Source organism: Amphiprion ocellaris, chromosome 23 (assembly GCF_022539595.1).
Source record: "Amphiprion ocellaris isolate individual 3 ecotype Okinawa chromosome 23, ASM2253959v1, whole genome shotgun sequence".
NCBI lineage: Eukaryota > Metazoa > Chordata > Actinopteri > Pomacentridae > Amphiprion > Amphiprion ocellaris.
Genome location: NC_072788.1, coordinates 25,706,664 through 25,725,775, shown reverse-complemented (window position 1 = coordinate 25,725,775; position 19,112 = coordinate 25,706,664). Strand labels below are relative to the sequence as shown.

The following is a 19,112-nucleotide window of genomic DNA, read 5'->3' as shown; positions in this document are numbered from 1 at the left end:
AGCATCATGACGTGAAGCATGGTGGTGGCAGCATCATGACGTGAAGCATGGTGGTGGCAGCATCATGACGTGAAGCATGGTGGTGGCAGCATCATGACGTGAAGCATGGTGGTGGCAGCATCATGATGTGAAGCATGGTGGTGGCAGCATCATGATGTGACGCACGGTGGAGGCAGCATCATGATGTGAAGCATGGTGGTGGCAGCATCATGATGTGACGCACGGTGGAGGCAGCATCATGACGTGAAACACGGTGGTGGCAGCATCATGACGTGAAGCCAGTGGCAGCAGCATAATCTATTATTTTTCTGGAGGAACTAATTATTAGTTTGGTCTAAAACGTCAGAATATATTTTAAAATGTCTTGTTTAATCCAAAAATCTTCAGCTTACTGTCTGAGGAAAGAAACCAGTTAGTTTTGGACTGGTTTTAAACAGGTTGTAACTACTTTTAGACTGGTTTTCATTTTAGTTCTGGAGTGGGATTTCAGTATTTTTAGACTGGTTATAGACTGGCTTTAGATTGGTTTTAAACTGGTTCTGACTAGTTTTAGACTAGTTTTGTTTTTTCTTCTGGACAGAAAACATTCATAGAAGAAGATTAAATCCCAGTTTTTATTTTAAGTTCCACACACTGATTAAATCATTCTGAAGGCAGCTGATTAACCAGATTCCCTTGTGGCCGACAGACGACACCAACACATTTCAGTTTCAGCACAGTTTTTTTTTTTTTAATTAAAATCTCAACACAATAATTTAATGCAGTTTGTACAAAGCTGATTCCTCGTATGGACTGAAAACTCGAGGCGTCGGGTGGAAATCTCGCTCCCCACACAGACAAACTTTTGCTTTTTTAAAATATCCTGCGAGGAGATGACAGTTTGGCACCATGACGGAAACACGAAGAGGTGGATTTAAAAAACTAAACAACAAAGATTAGGATGTGAAATATAAAAAGGCCTTTAGCGTTTCCCCGGTAACAGTTTAAAACATCTCAAAGTGGAGTTTCACCCCCTGAAAACTCAGTTTACAGACTTTAAAGTTCTGCTCTCTACAACACATTCACTCTACAGACTTCAACTCTAACAGACCCTCTGATTGACCCAGTCAGCTGCTGGTTGCCACGGTAACAACAAACACGGAACATCATCCTGTAGAGGACTCTGTGTGCTGGGACTACCAGAGAGCAGCGCCCCCTGCAGGAGCTGCATTTCCAGGACCACAGCTGCAGCATCGCATTTCTAGGACCTTGTTTATCACGACAGCGCCACCTACTGAAATAACTGAGGGAGCAGCACCTGTTGCAGGAAGGACCACATTTCTGATGTTAGTATCTGGCATGTTAATGTCTGGCATGTTATTGAACACACGTTAGCGACGCCACATTAGCAGCGGACAGGTTAGCGGAAGATATGTTAGTGTCCGGCACGTTAGCGACAACATGTTAGCATCTGACATGATAGGAAAAGACACTATAGTGTCTGGCACGTTAACATCCAACATGTTAGCGATGACACGTTAGCGATGACACGTTATCATCTGACATGTTAGCGCAAGATATGTTAGTGTCTGGCACGTTAGCAATGACACGTTAACATCTGACAAATCATTGTCCGGTACGATAACGACATGTTAGCGTCCAACATGTTAGCGTAAGATATGTTAGTGTCCGGCACGTTAGCAATGACACGTTAACATCTGACAAATCATTGTCCGGTACGATAACGACATGTTAGCGTCCAACATGTTAGCGTAAGATATGTTAGTGTCCGGCACGTTAGCAATGACACGCTAGCGTCCGGCATGTTAGCAATGACATTTTAGTGCCTGGCATGTTAGCAATGGCACATTAGCGTCCAGCACATTAACATCCAGCATGTTAGCGTCTGACACGTTAACATCCGACATATTACGGTACGTGTCCACAGGATCCGTTTTTCTCACATGTAAACATGCCGCATCTGAAAATTGCCAGCTTGGTGGGCGGATCACTAGCTGGTCACATGACAGCGCTTTGGGCTGCAGTATGTTAGAAGCATCGGACCAACATGACGGTTCGGTCACAAACTTTCTTTTATTCCAAAAACAGTTCAGCAAAAAGTATTTCTGAAAGCATTTGACGCGAGAAATAATCTGCTCAATCTGTCCTCGTTTTAGTTAAGAGGCGACAGTTTCACCAAAGTTTCACAATGCTTTGGACTTTCGAAATGCACCGCAACAGAACCAGCATTCATTGCGGTGCGTTTCATGTAGACAATGAATGGGATGCGAGAAATTGACGGATCCTGTGGACACGAACCATAATGAAGAAGCACCTGTTGCAGGAAGGACCACATTTCTGGCCAGAAAAGTCATTGTTAGCTTGGGGATATCCCCAAGCTAACAATGACTTTTCAACCGTCTGATCTCAGACGATCCGTTTGGGATCTTACCTGAAAATGACCTCATTATGCTAATTACAGAATTTGCTGAACAAGTTCACCTCCAGGACATAATGTAGTACAGCAGGTCCTCGGTTTATGACGTCCTCGACCTACAGCCTTTCATGGTTACGTTACCATCACCCATAAATTTGTGAAGAAAGTCTTGTTCCATCATTCTGACATACGGCATTTGTAACTTTAACACAAATTCCGCACTGGAACTAGTTGGCGAGTGGAGCGGATGAATACGTCGTCACGCAGCGCTATAAGAGGAAGACGGCTTTGTTTACATTCACAGGTCGTACGCCACATTCGACACCGTGTGCGAGTTCCAACTTATGGTAAAATCGAGTTACGTCGCGGCGTAGGCATGGAATTGTGATGTAAGTGGAGCACCACCTATATTCTGGTTGGAATTTTGGAGCATTGTAGCAAAATTCAGGAGGCTGAGTTGACGCAAAAAGACAAAGGTCCTAAAACTGCAGACACATGCTGTTACCTGCAGGAGCAACGCCACCTGCTGTTTGTATAGTTTAATGGACAGCACCAGCACACACAGACAGACAAACAATCATGGAGTGTGTTCTTGCATAGATTCAGGCATCAAGGTAAGGCAGCATGGTGACGACTGATTGTGACCTCTATGAGAGGCTCTTATTTTGAAATGCTTGGCAGGACCACATAATCTGCTGTGTGGTGTCGCGACTGCTTGTTCTGAATAAAAATAAGTCAATGCTTACTGTGAAATGTCAACAACAACAACAGGTCTCTCATAACAGTGGCCATGGAGACAGAAATGTGTCGGACCACCTGACGAGAAGACACGTTGAAATGATTTAAAACAAGGCGATGCGTTCAGGGTCACCACATCTGTTTTTGTTTGTGATGATGAGGTTGATTGATGTTCTCTCACACACTCTCACTCACACATGCACACACAGCTTAGGGGTTTTGTTAGGGGTCCACAAAAGACACCATGATATATCTGGTCCCCCTGGTGGTGGGAAGCCCTTCGTGGTAGTGCGTCAGGCGGCCGGGGTGCATGAAGGACCAGCCCTTCCTGGGAGACTCCACCTTACAGTCGTACCTCAGGAACTTGCAGCCTCCGCCCTGACACAGTGACAGAACTCAGTTTAGTTTTGATTCTTCTTGAACCATCAGCTGCTGAATGCTTTCATCAGATCAGGAGCCCGTGTACCTCATAGTCGACGCCTTTATTGTTCAAGGCGATGTTGATGGTGAAAGTGGAGGAGTCGTGATGCGGCCGCAGAGACGGCTGCTCATCAGGACGGTAACGCACCACAAAGTTCATGATGGCCTGAGCCTGACGGACACAAGGACAACAAAAAAATCTTTAAATTCAACGAAACACAATCAGTCAATGTTCTTAATTTCCTACTAACTCTGAGAACTCCACTGCACCATGAGGTTTGGATCTGGACCGTACCATGGGGTCTGGACCATACCATGGGGTCTGGACCATACCATGGGGGTCTGGGTCTGGACCATGTCATGGGGTTTGGGTCTGGACCGTGCCATGGGATTTGGGTCTGGACTGTACCTTAGGGTTTGGCCCTGGACTATACTTTGGGGTTTGGGCCTGGACCGTACCTTGGGGTTTGGGTCTGGACCATACCTTGGGGTTTGGGTCTAAACAGTACCTTGGGGATTTGGGTCTGGACCGTACCTTGAGGTTCAGGTCTGGACGGTACCTTGGGGTTTGGGTTTGGGTCTGGTCCGTAACTTGGGGTTTGGGTCTGGACTATACTTTGGGGGTTGGGTCTGGACCGTACCTTGGGGTTTGGGTCTGGACTATATTTTGGGGTTTGGGTCTGGACTGTACCTTGGGGGTTTGGGTCTGGACCGTACCTTGGGGTTTGGGTCTGGACCGTACCTTGGGGTAATATCCTGGATACAGTTTTTCGGTGACTGGAGCGATGTACTCTTTGAGAAATTTGAGCCACTCCTTCTCAAAGCCAATCTGGTTCATGTGGATGTCCACAGTCGGGACGTTTTCATAACCGCCGGCCAGTCGCTCGTCCTTAATAACACAAAGAGGACACACAACTTTCAGAACCCAGGACTCACTCTCCACTCATACAGACTATTAGAATGAGTGGTTACCTTGTGTGATCCTCCAGACCACTCGCCATAGTCCTCCATGGTCTCCACCAGATGGTCACACATCTTTTCTGAGAAAGCTGGAAACCAGTAAACATCTGGACAGGGCTGAAAGACACAATATTATGAAACCACAAAGATTTGTTTGTCCTGATCTTAACAGTGAGGTCACAGAAACGCATCGTAATAATATGAAACTTTATGTCGGGTTTTATTACCTGCTCCACGAAGCTCTTCTCATCCTCGAAGATCTTGGAGTAGTTCTCGTGGACATATTTCTCCTTCCAGTCCTGCAAACACAGACATGTTCACCTCAAGCCTCCCTTTCAGTTTACCATGTGCTTGTGTTGGCGTGTTCATGCGTGTTGGTCTGACCATGGGGTTGTCAAAGATCTGCCACATGTCCGGGTGCAGCCTGGACGTGTTGAAGTTGGCCGACGCCACCAAACGACCAAACTCGTCCCGGTTGGACACAAACATGAAGACGCCCTGTGGACATAAAGGTCCATCGTTGAATGAAACTACAACCTCACTGAACACAAGATAAGACAGTTTACGATAAACTACTCTAACCTTCTGAAGCCAGAAACCTGTCGGTGGGTTTGAAAGTCATGCTACCTTTCTGACACACTGGGAGTTCTGATAAGTTTGTCATGTCTAAGATGAATACATATGAATGTGCAGGTGGTTCAGGTGTTGGTTTACCTGGTCTCGGATGCTCCGACAGAACACCATGTCTGGGTCCATCCCATCGTCCACATACAGGCTCACCTGGGACAGTTTGGATCGCAGCATGCTGCCTTTGATCAGGTAAGCCTGAGTGATGTAAGGCACGTTCCACAGACCGCTGCACAAAAAGATTACATTAGAGACATGCATAGAATCCCCAGGTATTATTGAAGTGTCTCGAACCTGAATATCAATGCTTTAATGTGTTAAAAACAGCGGGGTATTGGTGCACCAAATTATCAAAAACTGGGAAATGAATGCACAAAAGCATAAAAAACATGGATAATGCCACACAGAAGTACCAATTACCGGGATAACAATGCATTATAAAGTTGGTTAATAGTGCAATAAATCGTCACAAATTGATATAAATGCACAGAAGCGTCAAAACCTAGATAATACCACTGGACAGAACCAATTATTTGGAAATTAATGCACAAAACTGTCAAAAACCTGTACATAAGAGCAGATAGACAGCGGGGAAATGCACTTTTTATATGGCCCCTCACAGGTGGTCAGCAAACACACCTGAAACCTCACAAGTTTAAAGTCACTTAGAACAAATTTAAGTCACTTCGGACAAGTTTAAGTCATTTTGGACAAGTTTAAGTCACTTCGGACCTGGTGGAACACCCAGGTACTACAGCTGATCTAAAATACACTGACATTTACGACCTTCTTCTTCGTCATATGTTAATAAAAATTTAATCAGTTCCATCATCAACAACAACAAATAATCCATTAATAACTGAAGGGTTTGGAAGCAGAGTGGTCTGACCCACATTCTGTAGTTTCTGAGAAAAATGGCTTCAAAGTTTTGTGTTTTCCAGAAAGGTCTGACATTGGAAGCGCCGCTGTAACGCTATATTTGGGTTGTGGGTTTGTTGGCATTGTTTGTGGGTGAGACCACTCAACTAGCCATGCTTGTGTGTTTTTGCGTGTGCACTCACATCCTCTTGCCCTGTACGATCTCAATGTAGTCCTCAGATCTGGAGTAATATCCTTCAGGACTCAGAGCGCCCCAGAAGTTGCTCCACAGCTTCCCATGTTTGGACAGCATTGGCGCTATCACCGACCTGAGACAGAGAGGGTTTACAATCACTACCAGACACAACCGACCAACAGAAAACACAACACACCAACAGCGAGGGGACCTACTTGTTCTCCTCGATCAGGATCCTCAGAGTGTCAGGGTTCGTTAAAGCCACGTCGGAGTCAATGCTGAAGTAGTAGTCGCACTCTGGATCCTTCTTACAGGCCTCGCTGAAAACACACCAACATGTTAGGGTGGTTTGGAACGCTCATTTTTCCTTTCTAAATCAGTCAGCAGAGTCCAGACAACAAACAGGTCAGAAAATCCCCTTAACTTTCTGCAAACAGTCATCAACTAAGTTTTAGTAACTTTGGACAAGTTTAAAGTCACTTAGGACAAGTTAGACTCACTTTGGACAAAGTTTGAGTCACTTTAGACAAAGTTTTAGTCACTTCGTACAAGCTTAAAGTCACTTAGGACAGGTTTGAGTCACTTTGGACAAGCTTTAGTCATTTTGAACAAATTTAAAGTCACTCTGGACAATTTTGAGTCACGGTGAATAAAGTTTGAGTCACTTTTCACAAGTTTTAGTCACTTTGGACAAGTTTAAAAATCACTTTGGACAAGTTTTAGTCACTTTGGACAAGTTCAAAGTCAATTTGGACAAGCTTAAGTCACTTTGGACATGTTTTACTCACTTTGAACACATTTAAAGTCACTTTGGACAAGTCTTGAGTCACTTTGAACAAGTTCTGAGTCACTTTGGACAAGTTTTGAGTAATTCTGCTTCTAAATCCCATTAAACAGTCTCAGGTTTTAGTTTCGTAATGTTCTAAAGCCTGTCCACTCACACAGCCATGGTTCTGGCCTTGTCCTCCTTCAGGTCCTCCTCTGGTCCGACCAGCAGGGCGTCAGGGAACAGGGCCCGGTATCGCTCCCAGAACTTCTGGATGTGGCGCTCGTGGTACACCACCTGCAGCAGAAGTTATATCAGGTCAGGACAGAACCAAATAGCAGAGGACGTCAGCGTGTCCGGTACCGTACGTTGTTGTGGATGAAGAGGCGGATCCTGTCGGTCGGGTAGTTCAGCGTGGTCAGTCGGTCCAGGAACTCCTCCATGAAGGGCGTGGCGTGTTCGATGAAGACGGCTACGTACACCAGCGGCAGCTCCTCGTCCTGGAGACACAAACACAGGTCAGACATGCTGCTAAACTACACCGGCTGGTTCTGGGTCCAGGTGAGCGGCCGTACAGGTACGTCGGTGAAGAACAGCAGATCATCGTCGCAGATCCCACAGCCGTTCTCGTAGGTCCAGGCCGTGGGGACATAGTTTCCCAGGTAGTTCAGCTGCAGCTGCAGAGACACGAGTCGGTCCGAGTCAGTTACTGATCAGGTTTACACTCAGACATCATCATGTCTTCATCACTTTAAACCAACGTCTTCATCACTTTAAACCAACGTCTTCATCACTTTAAACCAGCCACAACAGAACCTGCTCTGGAATAACCACAGCCAGCTATGACCTTCACTAGGAGGGGTTTCAAGTCATCTGGGACAAAGTTCTAGTCACTTTGAACAAGTCTGAGTCACTTTGGACAAGCATGAGTCACTTTGGACAAGTTTCAAGCCACTGGACATGTTTCTAGTCACTTTGGACAAATTTTTAGTCACTGGACAAGTTGTAGTTGTTTTTGGACAAGTGCTAGTCACATTGGACATGTTTCAAGTAACACTGGACAAAGTTTCAGTCATTTTGGACAAATTTCAAGTCACTTTGGACACATTTTAGTCACTTCGGATAAGCTTTAGTCACTTATGACAAGCTTAAGTCATTTTGGACAAATTTCAAGTCACTCTGGGCAAGTTTAGTCGTTTTGGACAAGTTCTAGTCACTTTGGACAAAGTTTCTAGTCATTTTAGACATTTTCTAATCACTTTGGACAAAGTTTCTAGTCATTCTAGACATTTTCTAGTCACTTTGGACAAAGTTTCTAGTCATTTTAGACATTTCCAAGTCACTTTGGACAACTTTCAAGTCACTTTGGACAAATCTAAGTCACTTTGGACATGTTCTAGTCACTCTGGACAACTTTCAAGCTACTTTGGACAAGTCTGAGTCACTTTAGACAAGTTTAGTCACTTTGAATTGATAATGTGCTGTTTCCATGGAGATACTGAAGTTAAAATGACCCACAGTGAGGAAAAACAAGACAGGAGCTAAAAAGCAGACAGAAACTTCCGCTGGAGTCCAGAGGGATGAAACCTGCAGAACATCAGGAGGTTCTGGGGGTCACATGGTGTTGGCAGGACGCTGTGATTGGCCGGTTACCTTGGTGGGTCCGTTGCCGTGGATGATGACGGGCAGCGTGTCGTAGGCCACGTTCCTCGCTCGGACCTTCGCCCGCTCAAACTTCAGGACCACCTCATCTGTGGGACGGATTCAGGTTAGTCAGGTGTTTGGTTCTGCTGAGGCTGGACATTTATTTAAATTATTAAATAACCTTTAATAATGAACCGATTAGAACATATTCATGTGTTTTCTGGAAATAAACCAACTACAACAACAAACCAGTTAGCTGCTGCTTTTAGACGTTTTAGACTCAACAGAATGTAGAAACATCAATGACGGATTCTGTCTGAGCTCAGTTTGTGTCTCTTTGTGGCCGTTTTGTGTCTCTTTGGTTGTTTTGTGTCTCTTTGTGGCCGTTTTGTGTCTCTTTGGTTGTTTTGTGTCCCTTTGTGGCCGTTTTGTGTGTCTTTGTAGTCATTTTGTGTCTCTTTGTGGCCGTTTTGTGTCTCTTTGAGGTCGTGTTGTGTGTCTTTGTGGCCGTTTTGTGTTTCTTTGTGGCCGTTTCGTGTCTCTATGTGGCCGTTTTGTGTATCTGTGGTCATTTTGTGGTTGTTTTGTGTCTGTTTGTGGTCATTTTGTGTCTCTTTGTGGTCGTGTTGTGTCTCTTTGTGGTTGTTTTGTGTCTCTGTGTTTGTTTTGTGTGTCTTTGTGGTCGTTTTGAGTCTCTTTGTGGTCGTTTTGTGGTTGTTTTGTGTCTCTGTGGTCATTTTGTCTCTGTTTGTGGCCGTTTTGTGTCTCTTTGTGGCCGTTTTGTGTATCTGTGGTCGTTTTGTGGTTGTTTTGTGTCTCTTTGTGGTCATTTTGCGTCTCTTTGTGGTCGTGTTGTGTCTCTTTGTGGTCGTGTTGTGTCTCTTTGTGGTCGTTTTGTGTGTCTTTGTGGTTGTTTTGTGTGTCTTAGTGGTCGTTTTGTGTCTGTTTGTGGCCGTTTTGTGTCTGTTTGTGGCCGTTTTGTGTCTCTATGTGGCCGTTTTGTGTATCTGTGGTCGTTTTGTGGTTGTTTTGTGTCTGTTTGTGGTCATTTTGTGTCTCTTTGTGGTCGTGTTGTGTCTCTTTGTGGTTGTTTTGTGTCTCTTTGTGTTTGTTTTGTGTGTCTTTGTGGTCGTTTTGAGTCTCTTTGTGGTCGTTTTGTGGTTGTTTTGTGTCTCTGTGGTCATTTTGTCTCTGTTTGTGGCCGTTTTGTGTCTCTTTGTGGCCGTTTTGTGTATCTGTGGTCGTTTTGTGGTTGTTTTGTGTCTCTTTGTGGTCATTTTGCGTCTCTTTGTGGTCATGTTGTGTCTCTTTGTGGTCGTGTTGTGTCTCTTTGTGGTCGTTTTGTGTGTCTTAGTGGTCGTTTTGTGTCTGTTTGTGGCTGTTTTGTGCCTCTTTGTGGTCGTTTTGTGTCCATGATGTGTCATTAAGTAGTTAGGAGTGCAGATGTAAACTTCCCACAGCCACCTCTTTAGTTGCCTCTGTCAGTCCGTCTAAAAAACTTTGATCACATCTGATGAAGATGAGCAGCAGTGAGAACCTGAAACACTCGACTTTATGGACTAATTACCAGAGCTACAGACTCACCAACAGCTCCGTTCAGGTTCTGGAAGATTCTGGAGCGATGATCCAGAGTTATATTGAACTTGGTCTGAGGAGACAAACCACATCATCTTTTAACATCAGTCTGAAGGTTGAGACCCACTGTGGAGGTTTTCATGGACTGTGTGATGTGGTTTACCCTCTGCGTCTTGTCCAGGAAGATCCTGGTGTAGAACAGCTGGTCGTCGTCGTTGTCTTTGTACTTCCACTGCTGGACGATGGCGCTGAGGTCCGCAGCGAAGCCGATGAACCCTGAAGACACAAAACATCACCTCAGCTGCTGGGTTCATCTCCAGTAAAAACACGTCCAATAAACCCATGTGTTTGAGGTCTCTTACCTCCGGAGTTCAGGTAGCGTTTCCCAGAATGCACTTCGGGGTATTTGGAGGCCAGGCGCTGGTCGGGCCAGCAGAAACCTTCAGCTGAGAAAACCACCTGGTGACCGAGTCGGGAGAACTTGGAGAGCAGCTCCTCGGGTCCGGACGCAAAGATCACGTCGTAACTGTTGGAAAACAGAAGTGTGAAGGTTTCAGGTCTGAACGTGACCCAACAGAATCACGAGTGGAAGAACCAACAAGTCAGAGGGAGGACCTCCTGTAGTTGACAGGTTTCAAGTCCTTACAAAGACACTCACTGTGGACAGGTTTCAAGTCCTTACAGACAAGAGTAGAGTCGTTTTGGACAAATTAGTCTTTGAGAACAAGCTTTGAGCCATTTTGAACCAGTTTCGAATCATTTTGTACATGTTGGAGCCATTTTTGACAAATTAGTCTTGTGAACAAGTTTCAAATAGTTTTGGACAAGCGTTGAGTCATTCTGAATAGATTTTGAGTCATTTTGGACACACTTTGAGTCCTTACAGACAAATATGAATTCCTGTGGACACGTTTGAATAATTTTTGTACGAATTTAGTTTTTGTGGACAGGTTTAAGTTGTTTTGGACAAATGAGTCATTCTGGACATGTTTCAAGTAATTTTAGACACGTTTTGAGTCACTTTAGACATGTTTCAAGTCATTTTGAACAGATTCTGAGTAACTTTGGACAAGTTTTGAGTCCCTTTGGACAAGTTTTGAGTCCTTTCAGACAAGTTTAGTTAAGTTTTAAAATAATACGTCTTTGTAAACAAGTTTCAAGTCATTTTGAACAGATTCTGAGTCATTTTAGACAAATATGAATTCCTGTGGATACCATTGAATCACTTTTGTACGAATTTAGTTTTTGTCGACAGGTTTGAGTCATTTTGGACAAATTCGTCACTTTAGACAAGTTTTGGGTGCTTTTAGACAAGTTTTTTGTCATAAAAAAGTGTTAGTAAAGAAGTTTCAAGTCTTTTTGAACAGATTCTGAGTAACTCTGGACAAGTTTCCAGTCACTTTAGACAATTTTGAATCCTTTTAGACAAATTCAAGTCATTTTTGACAAATAAGTCTTAGTAAACAACTTTCAAGTAATTTTGGACACTTTTTGAGTCACTCAAAGTGTGTCAGAAATTGTCCAGTTCAGATCAGTTTTCTGGTGTGTGTTATTTATCAGACAGATTCCAGTTTGTTCATGTTAAAGAGGATTCTTCCACCAGAGTTAGTTATGGAGTTCCTCAGGGTTCTGTGGTAGAATCAGTATGATTTACTTTGTACATTCTCCCCTGTATAAATGCCCGTCGTTATGCACATGACACGCAGCTATATTTATCTATGAAGACTCAACAGAATGCAGAATCACCGATTCATTTGACATCAGTTAGTTTGGAGTCAATTTGATTCTGTCTGAACTCAGTGTTTCTTTGTGGTTGTTTTGTGTCTCTTTGTGGTTGTTTGCATCTCTTTTTGGTTAGTTTGTGTCTCTTTGTGGTTGTCTTGTGTCTCTTTGTGGTAGTTTGTGTCTCTGTGGTTAGTTTGTGTCTCTTTGTGGTTGTCTTGTGTCTTTTTATGGTCATTTTGTGTCTCTGAGATCGTTGTGTGTCTCTTTGTGACGGTTTTAGGTCTCTTTATGGCTGTTTTGTGTCTGTTTGTGGTCGTTTTGTGTCCATAAAATGTCACTAAGTAGATAAGAGTGCAGATACAAACTTCCCAGTCCCCTTAGACAGTATTATTGGGAAACACTATATAAATGTCCGTTGTTATGCAGATGACACCCAGTTCTATTTATCTATGGAACCAAATGGAACCCGTCAGTTGGTCAAACTCCAACATGTCTTAAGGACGTAAAGGCCTGGATGACCTGGAACTTTGTTCATTTAAATCCAGACAAACTGAGGTTCTTGTATTTGAAACACACTATCTAACCAGATAGTTCCTCTAGATGGCGCTGCCTCCAGTTCTACTGTAAAGAACCTCGGAGTTCTCTCTGACCAGGATCTGTCCTTCAGCATAGAAAACCAGTCTGTAGGACAGCTTTCTATCATCTACATACTATTGTAAAAATCAGGAACATCTGGTCTCAGAGTGATGCTGAGGAACTAGTCCATGCATTTAGAACTTCTAGGCTGGACTACTGTAGTTCCTGATGATCAGGGGGTCCCAATAATTCTCTGAAAAACATCCAGCTGATCCTAAATGCTGCAGCCAGAGTTCTGACTGTCTGAGGTCTGACAGGAACCAGGAACAAAGATCAGAGTTCTCCTATTAGCTTCTTTCCATTGACTCCCTGTAAAATCCAGGATAGAATTTAAAATCCTTCTTCTAACGTCTAAACTCTTAATGAGCAGCTCCATCATATCTTAAAGTACCTTCTTTCTGAGTCACTTTGGACAAGTTCTGAGTCATTTTGAACCAGTTTCGAATCGTTTTGGATGTGTTTGGACACATTTTGATTCACTTCAGACAAGTTTCAAGTAATTTTGAACAAGTTCTGAGTGCTTCTTGACAAATTAGTCTTTGTGAACAAGTTTCCAGTCATTCTGAACAGATTTTGAGTCACTTTGGACATCTTTTGAGTAGTTTTAGACAAGTTTTGAGTAATTTTGTGCAAATTAGTTTTGAGTCCTTATAGACAAGTGTGAGTCATTTCTGACAAATTAGTCTTGTGAACAAGTTTTAAATAGTTTTGAACAAGTTCCGAGTCATTTTGATCAGATTTTCAGTCACTTTGGACAAGTTCTGAGTCTCTTTGGACAGGACAGGAGTCATTTTGAACAAGTTTTGAGCATTTTGAACCAGTTTCAAATCATTTTGGACGTGCTTTGAGTCATTTTAGACAAGTTTTAAGTCCTTCTAGACAACTTTGAGTCACTTTAGACAAGTTTTGAGTCATTTTGGACAGGACCGTTTGGATAAATGTCAAACCATTTAGTTATTTTCAACATGTTTGCATGATTTTGACAAATGCAGACATTCTGTCATTTAGACATGTTTTGAATGATTTTAGACAAATATGAATTCCTGTGGACATGTTTCAATCACTTTGTACGAATTTAGTTTGTGTGGACACGTTTGAGTCGTTTTGGTGTGTATTTTTGTCCCTGGGTTTAGTCTCTCAGGCTCCAGCGGCTGCTCCGAGCTCTTGTTTTAGATTTTAATTTGCGACAGGTGAGCAGATCTCAGGTGTTGTTAGCAGAGATGCTAACAGCAGCACAATAAGTGGATTCATGTCCTCCACAGGTGAAACCAAACCTCTGTCCTCTGGTGTGAAGTAGAACAGGAGAGTCGGGTTTCTCACCCAACAAAGGGTTTTAAAGAACAGCAGATCAAGAGAAGCAGAAACCAAAGACAGGTGGGACAGAAGGGAAAGCGTTACCTGTCGGCTAACATAATAACTCAACAAACCTGTCCACCACAAGAGGACAGGAAACTGTCCAAACCACTGGAAATGTGCTGACAATCACTGAATCCCTGACCAAAACAACAGGAAACTCCGTCAATGCGGAAAATTTTGACCAGAATTAATCTCAAAACATTTATCCAATGTAATAAAAAAACCTGTCTGCCAGGACAACATCTGGTTCAAAATGTCAGAAAACGTGTCTAAAATTACTGGAAACTGTCCAACATGACAGAAAACCGGCTACAGTCAACTCGACTGTCAGAATGACAGAAAACTCATTTAAAAACACAAAAACCTCTAAAAATGCCAGAAAATCTTGTCCAAAGTTACAGAAACTTGTTCCAAGACATCGAACAATGTGACAGACACAGGTGAGGTGAGGTCATTTAAGGTCAGGACAGGTGAGGACAGGTCAGGTTAGGACAGGTGACATGAGGTCAGGACAGGCGAGGCGAGGTCAGGACAGGTGAGGTGAGGTCAGGTCAGGTGAGGTTATCTAAGGTGAGGTTACCTGTCCACGAACATGACGACCAGGTCCTTGTTGTCTGAGTGTTTGAGCAGCTCCTTCTTCAGCCATCGGACCTTCTGACCTCCACCAACTGTCCGTGCAACGTCTCCTCCCTTCCAGTCCTCCCCCAGACCCAGCACCTGGAGGACACGCCCTCATCATCATCATCCTCACCATCACCATCACCATCATCTTCATCTCCCTCCTCTTCCTCACCTTCACCGTATAGTTGAATTCTCTCGCTGTCCTCATGAAGCGCTGGAATCCATCCGTCTCCTCGGTTGCCGCGGTGATCACCAGCAGGTTTTCTACAAACATGATTGGTCGGTGATGAAGTACAGCTCAGTAAAAGTACCGTGGTACTAAAAGTAAAAGTACTGTGGTACTAAAAGTAAAAGTACTGTGACTCTATAATAAACAGGTTTACATCATTACGGACAGTTTTTATTTAATTCATGGTTTTATATTTATGTTTCTGAAATCAGAAACACACTAAAACACTTTCAAGTCCTTTCAGATCATTCTGGACAAACTAAAACATTTCTGACATGTTTTTGTTGTGTTCGACAAAATATTAAAAAGATACTGATCAGGCTGAAGTGATACTTTGATCTGACTTCAGATCATTCTGGACTGGTTTTCTGCTCACGTTGCTCTAAACTTTTATGCATTTTGGGAAAAAATGGAGCCATTAAGGGCAAAGTTTGAGAATTTTTGAACAGATTTTTAAAATCAGTTTGGAAAAATTTTTAGTAGAGATGGAAAAAACAACATCAGTTTAGGCAAACTGAGAAACACTGAACAAGTTTCAGGGCATTTTAGAATCATTATGAACAAATTTGGTAGCATTAAGGATGATTTGTCACGTTGGACACACTTTTTAGGATTCAGGACAAATTTTCTATCACGTTGCTCAAAATTTGAGCCATTTTAAACAAATTGAAAACACTTTAAGTTCATTTTAGACACATTTTAAAACACTACGTTCATTTTAGACACATTTAAAACACTACATTCATTTTGGACACATTTTAAAACACTTTAAGTTCATTTCAGACACATTTTAAAACACGTGAGTCATTTTGTTCCGTCTCCAGTAAAGACTTCCCTTTGCGAACGTTGAGGTTTGTGCTTCTGCAGCAGGAAACAAGTCTGAGCGTGACGAGGAGCTCCAGGTTGAACTCTCTCAGGTCGTTCAAACTCTCAGCTCGTTTAAACTCTCAGCTCGTTCAAACTCTCTGCTTCCCTGCAGGCTTTCGAGGAATCTGCAGTGGAATTCCTGAGAAGGTTCACGGAGGAGGGAAGGGAGAGGTTCAGGGACAGAAGGCCGGTTGTTTAATTTTCCCCAAATATCTGCAGGATCCCCATCCCCCGGCAAACACCGAGATGTGTTCAGGGGACGCAAGAATTCCAGCTTTCAGACTCATTATGAGTCTCTTTGGACAAATTTATGTCACTTTGGACTCAATTGGAGCAAAGTTTTTCAGTTGTTTTATACAATTTTGAGCCCTTTTAGAAGAATTTCATCACATTTAGGACTGAAGCGATTCCTCGAGTGATTTGGTTACTAAAATACCTCCAGGCTGGGTTTATCCATTGGAATTTGTCTCATTTTTCTCGTTTCTCGTCTCATTTTTGTTATTTTGTGTCTTGTTTTTGTCGTTTTGTGTCTCATTTTTGTTGTTTAGCATCTTTTTCCTGCCATTTTGTGTTTTGTTTTTGTCATTTTGTTTCATTTTTTATGTTTTTTGTCTTATTTTTGCCATTCTGTCTCATTTTTGTCATTTCGTGTCTCATTTTTGTCATTTTTTGTCTGACTTTCTCAGGTTGAACAAATTTTTGAGTCATTCTGGATCGATCTGTTCCATTCTACTTTACATAAAATCTGTGAAATATTAATACTTATGTCAGTATTTCCATTTATATAAGAATCTGTGCGGCATTACTGGCAGAATGTTGTTAGTAAACCAACAATTCATCACCTGAGAACCTTCATTTACTCTCCCTGGTGGAAGAAAAGAGAATCAGTTGGGTTGAAAGTCAATGGAAGCTTCAGATTTAACACCATTTCAGATTAATTTAACGCTGTGATAGATTAATTTGATGTCATTTCAGACCAATTTAAAGCCATTTTAGATTAAATGAACACCATTTCAGATTAATTTAAAGCATTTTAGATTAAATTGGTGCCATTAAAGACTAATTCAACACCATTTTAGAGCAATTAAAGCCATTTTTTGATTAAATTAACACCATTATAGACTAATTTAACAATTTCAGACTAACTTAACGCTCTTATAGACTCCTTTAAAGCCATTTCAGGCTAATTTAACGCCATTATAGACCAATTTAAAGTCATTTTTGATTAAGTTAACACCATTATAGACTAATTTAACACCATTTCAGACTAATTTATCGCAATTATAGACTCATTTGAAGCCCTTTCAGACTAATTTAAAGCATTTTAGACTAATTTAAAGTAACTTTAGTCTAATTTAGTCACAGTGGACAAGTTTGAGTTATTCTGGACGGATTTATTGGCACGTTTCAAGTCCTTTAGACCATTATTGAGCCTTTTTAGTCTCATTGGAAACTAATTTCTTTTTGGACACGTTTTAGTAATTTTTGGACAAAGTTAGCTTCACTCTCAGTCTTCAGCTGCTAATAATTAGCTCCGGGGCTAATTTATAAAGTTATAAGTGAGGCTGACAACAGTTAGAATCACAGTTAAAGCTCCGTAAACTCTCAGCCGGTTCATGTTTCTGGGTTTCTGTCGCCGATAGAAGAAGCTGGAGTAAAATAAACTGGTTAGCAACAGTTAGCTCCGGGATGCTACAGCGGGTCACGGCGGTCCGCCTGGGCGGAAACAGGACCCTGCGGGGCGGCCTTACCTGGAGACAGCCTCCGCTTCTCGGCCGACGTGGAGCTCTGGAAGAAGGCGAGAGCCGCGAGGCAGAGGATCCGCCAGGAGGACATTCTGCTGCCGCTGAAACCCGTTAAATGCTCCGTTCAAACCGACACTTCACCGTAGCTCTCCTCCGCCTCCAGTATCGCGATACGTCCCGAGTTTTCCCGACGGGATAAATTCATGTCAACAGAGCCCGCAAAATGTCCCCGGCTCTATGGGGGCGTGTCCATCCAATCAGAGGCGTGACCGCTTCGACTGACGGGATCGCCGAGCAATCAGCGCCCCGGAACTGCTCCTAAACAGCCAATCAGAGGCCGACAAATGGAAACGAGGACGACGGGATTTTTTTTTTCTGCAGAAAGTTCATGAAAATGGGAAAAGTGAGCGTTTGCCACGTCTGAAGCATTCCAGGAGAGAGGGGGAGAGAAACAGTCACTGTTAGTGAGCAGAAACCCAAAATAAACACGGACACCTGACGAATTTAATGCTGCATCTACACAGAAAACACTTTATGTTGTTAAATCTACAGCTGGTGAAGAAATCACACAATAACTAAATATTCTGCTGCTCATTACCTGGAATTTATCATGGAATTGAAAAAAAGGAAATGTGTGGTAATCAACACCGAAATATGAATAAGCTGGATATTAACACGATAAAACATCAAAAATCTGGTTATTAATGCACCAAAACATTAAAAATCTGGTTTTTAATCCACCAAAATATCTAAAACCTGAATATTAAAACACCAGAACATCAAAAACTTGAAAATTAACACACCAAAGCATCAAGAATCTGTTTATTAAAGCACAAAAATACATAAAACCTGGATATTAAAACACCAAAAACATCAGAAATCTGGTTATTAATGCATACAAACGTCAAAAATATGGCTATTAAAACACTGAAACGTGAAAATCCTGAAAATGAAAACACCAAAGTCTCTAAAACCTGAATATAAAACACCCAAAACATTGAAAACATGGATATTAAAAAACTAAAACACCTAAAACTTGGATGTTAAAAGACTAAAACATCTAAAACTTGGATATTAAAACACTTAAATCTCTCAAATCTGAATAATAAAACATCAAAATATCCAAAAACATTCTGAAATATGTGATTATTGGTTCATCTATGGTGTAAAAATAAAAAATTGATCAAAAATTGCAAATATTTTACTTAAAGAGTTGAAAAAACATCTGTACAAACAAAAACGGTGACAGAAAAACACATGATAAAACGTTTTAAATTTTATCACACTGAAAATCAGTAAAAATGATTTGAAAAACAGCAAATTTTAGTAAAAATAATGATATTTTAATCAGATTTAAATACAGTTAGTGGCGTAATTCAACAGCTACTGTTTATAAAACTCAGATTATTGATGTGAACACTGTTAGCAGTTTTACTTAACATATAAATTAATGTTTTTTCTGTGATTTTTAGGTATTAGAGTAAATCTGTGAGAAAAAAAATAAATTCTTATAAAAAATAAAAATCAGTGAATAATGCTCCTACTGTTATAATAAAAACATGATGAATTTCTGTATCTTCAACATTTCATTTAAACCCTGAACCACAACATTATATCTTTTAATTTAAATGTTTATAAACAGACAATAATTAATATCAGTGCTAAAATCCGTTTATTTTAGATTTATTTACCTCTACAAGCCCCGCCCCCACTTCCGCCCCTCGTTACCATAG

At 41.9% G+C, this 19,112-nt stretch overlaps 1 protein-coding gene across 1 annotated transcript; it reads right to left on the bottom strand.

Moving 5' to 3' along the window:
• Window positions 1-708: 708 nt before the first annotated feature.
• On the bottom strand, window positions 709-17,594 carry plod3 (procollagen-lysine, 2-oxoglutarate 5-dioxygenase 3). The gene is made up of 19 exons (XM_023267978.3): window positions 17,386-17,594; window positions 14,711-14,802; window positions 14,498-14,634; window positions 10,563-10,726; window positions 10,364-10,476; window positions 10,210-10,273; window positions 8,635-8,732; window positions 7,557-7,658; window positions 7,350-7,481; window positions 7,157-7,278; window positions 6,431-6,535; window positions 6,223-6,348; window positions 5,249-5,390; window positions 4,919-5,032; window positions 4,762-4,833; window positions 4,547-4,651; window positions 4,317-4,463; window positions 3,621-3,746; window positions 709-3,532 (listed from the first exon to the last, which is right to left on the bottom strand). Exons 1-19 carry the CDS (start codon window positions 17,468-17,470, stop codon window positions 3,377-3,379), a joined length of 2,202 nt encoding a protein of 733 aa, XP_023123746.2. The 5' UTR covers window positions 17,471-17,594; the 3' UTR covers window positions 709-3,376.
• Between the last annotated feature and the right edge of the window lie 1,518 nt (window positions 17,595-19,112).

Coding starts and splice junctions, on each gene's coding strand:
- plod3 (XM_023267978.3), bottom strand. CDS start 17,470: ATGTCCTCCTGGCGGATCCTCTGCCTCGCGGCTCTCGCCTTCTTCCAG. Junction 7,482..7,556: donor TGTTCTTCACCGACGTACCT/GTACGGCCGCTC, acceptor TTGTGTCTCCAG/GACGAGGAGCTGCCGCTGGT. Junction 6,536..7,156: donor AAGGCCAGAACCATGGCTGT/GTGAGTGGACAG, acceptor GTGTGTTTTCAG/CGAGGCCTGTAAGAAGGATC.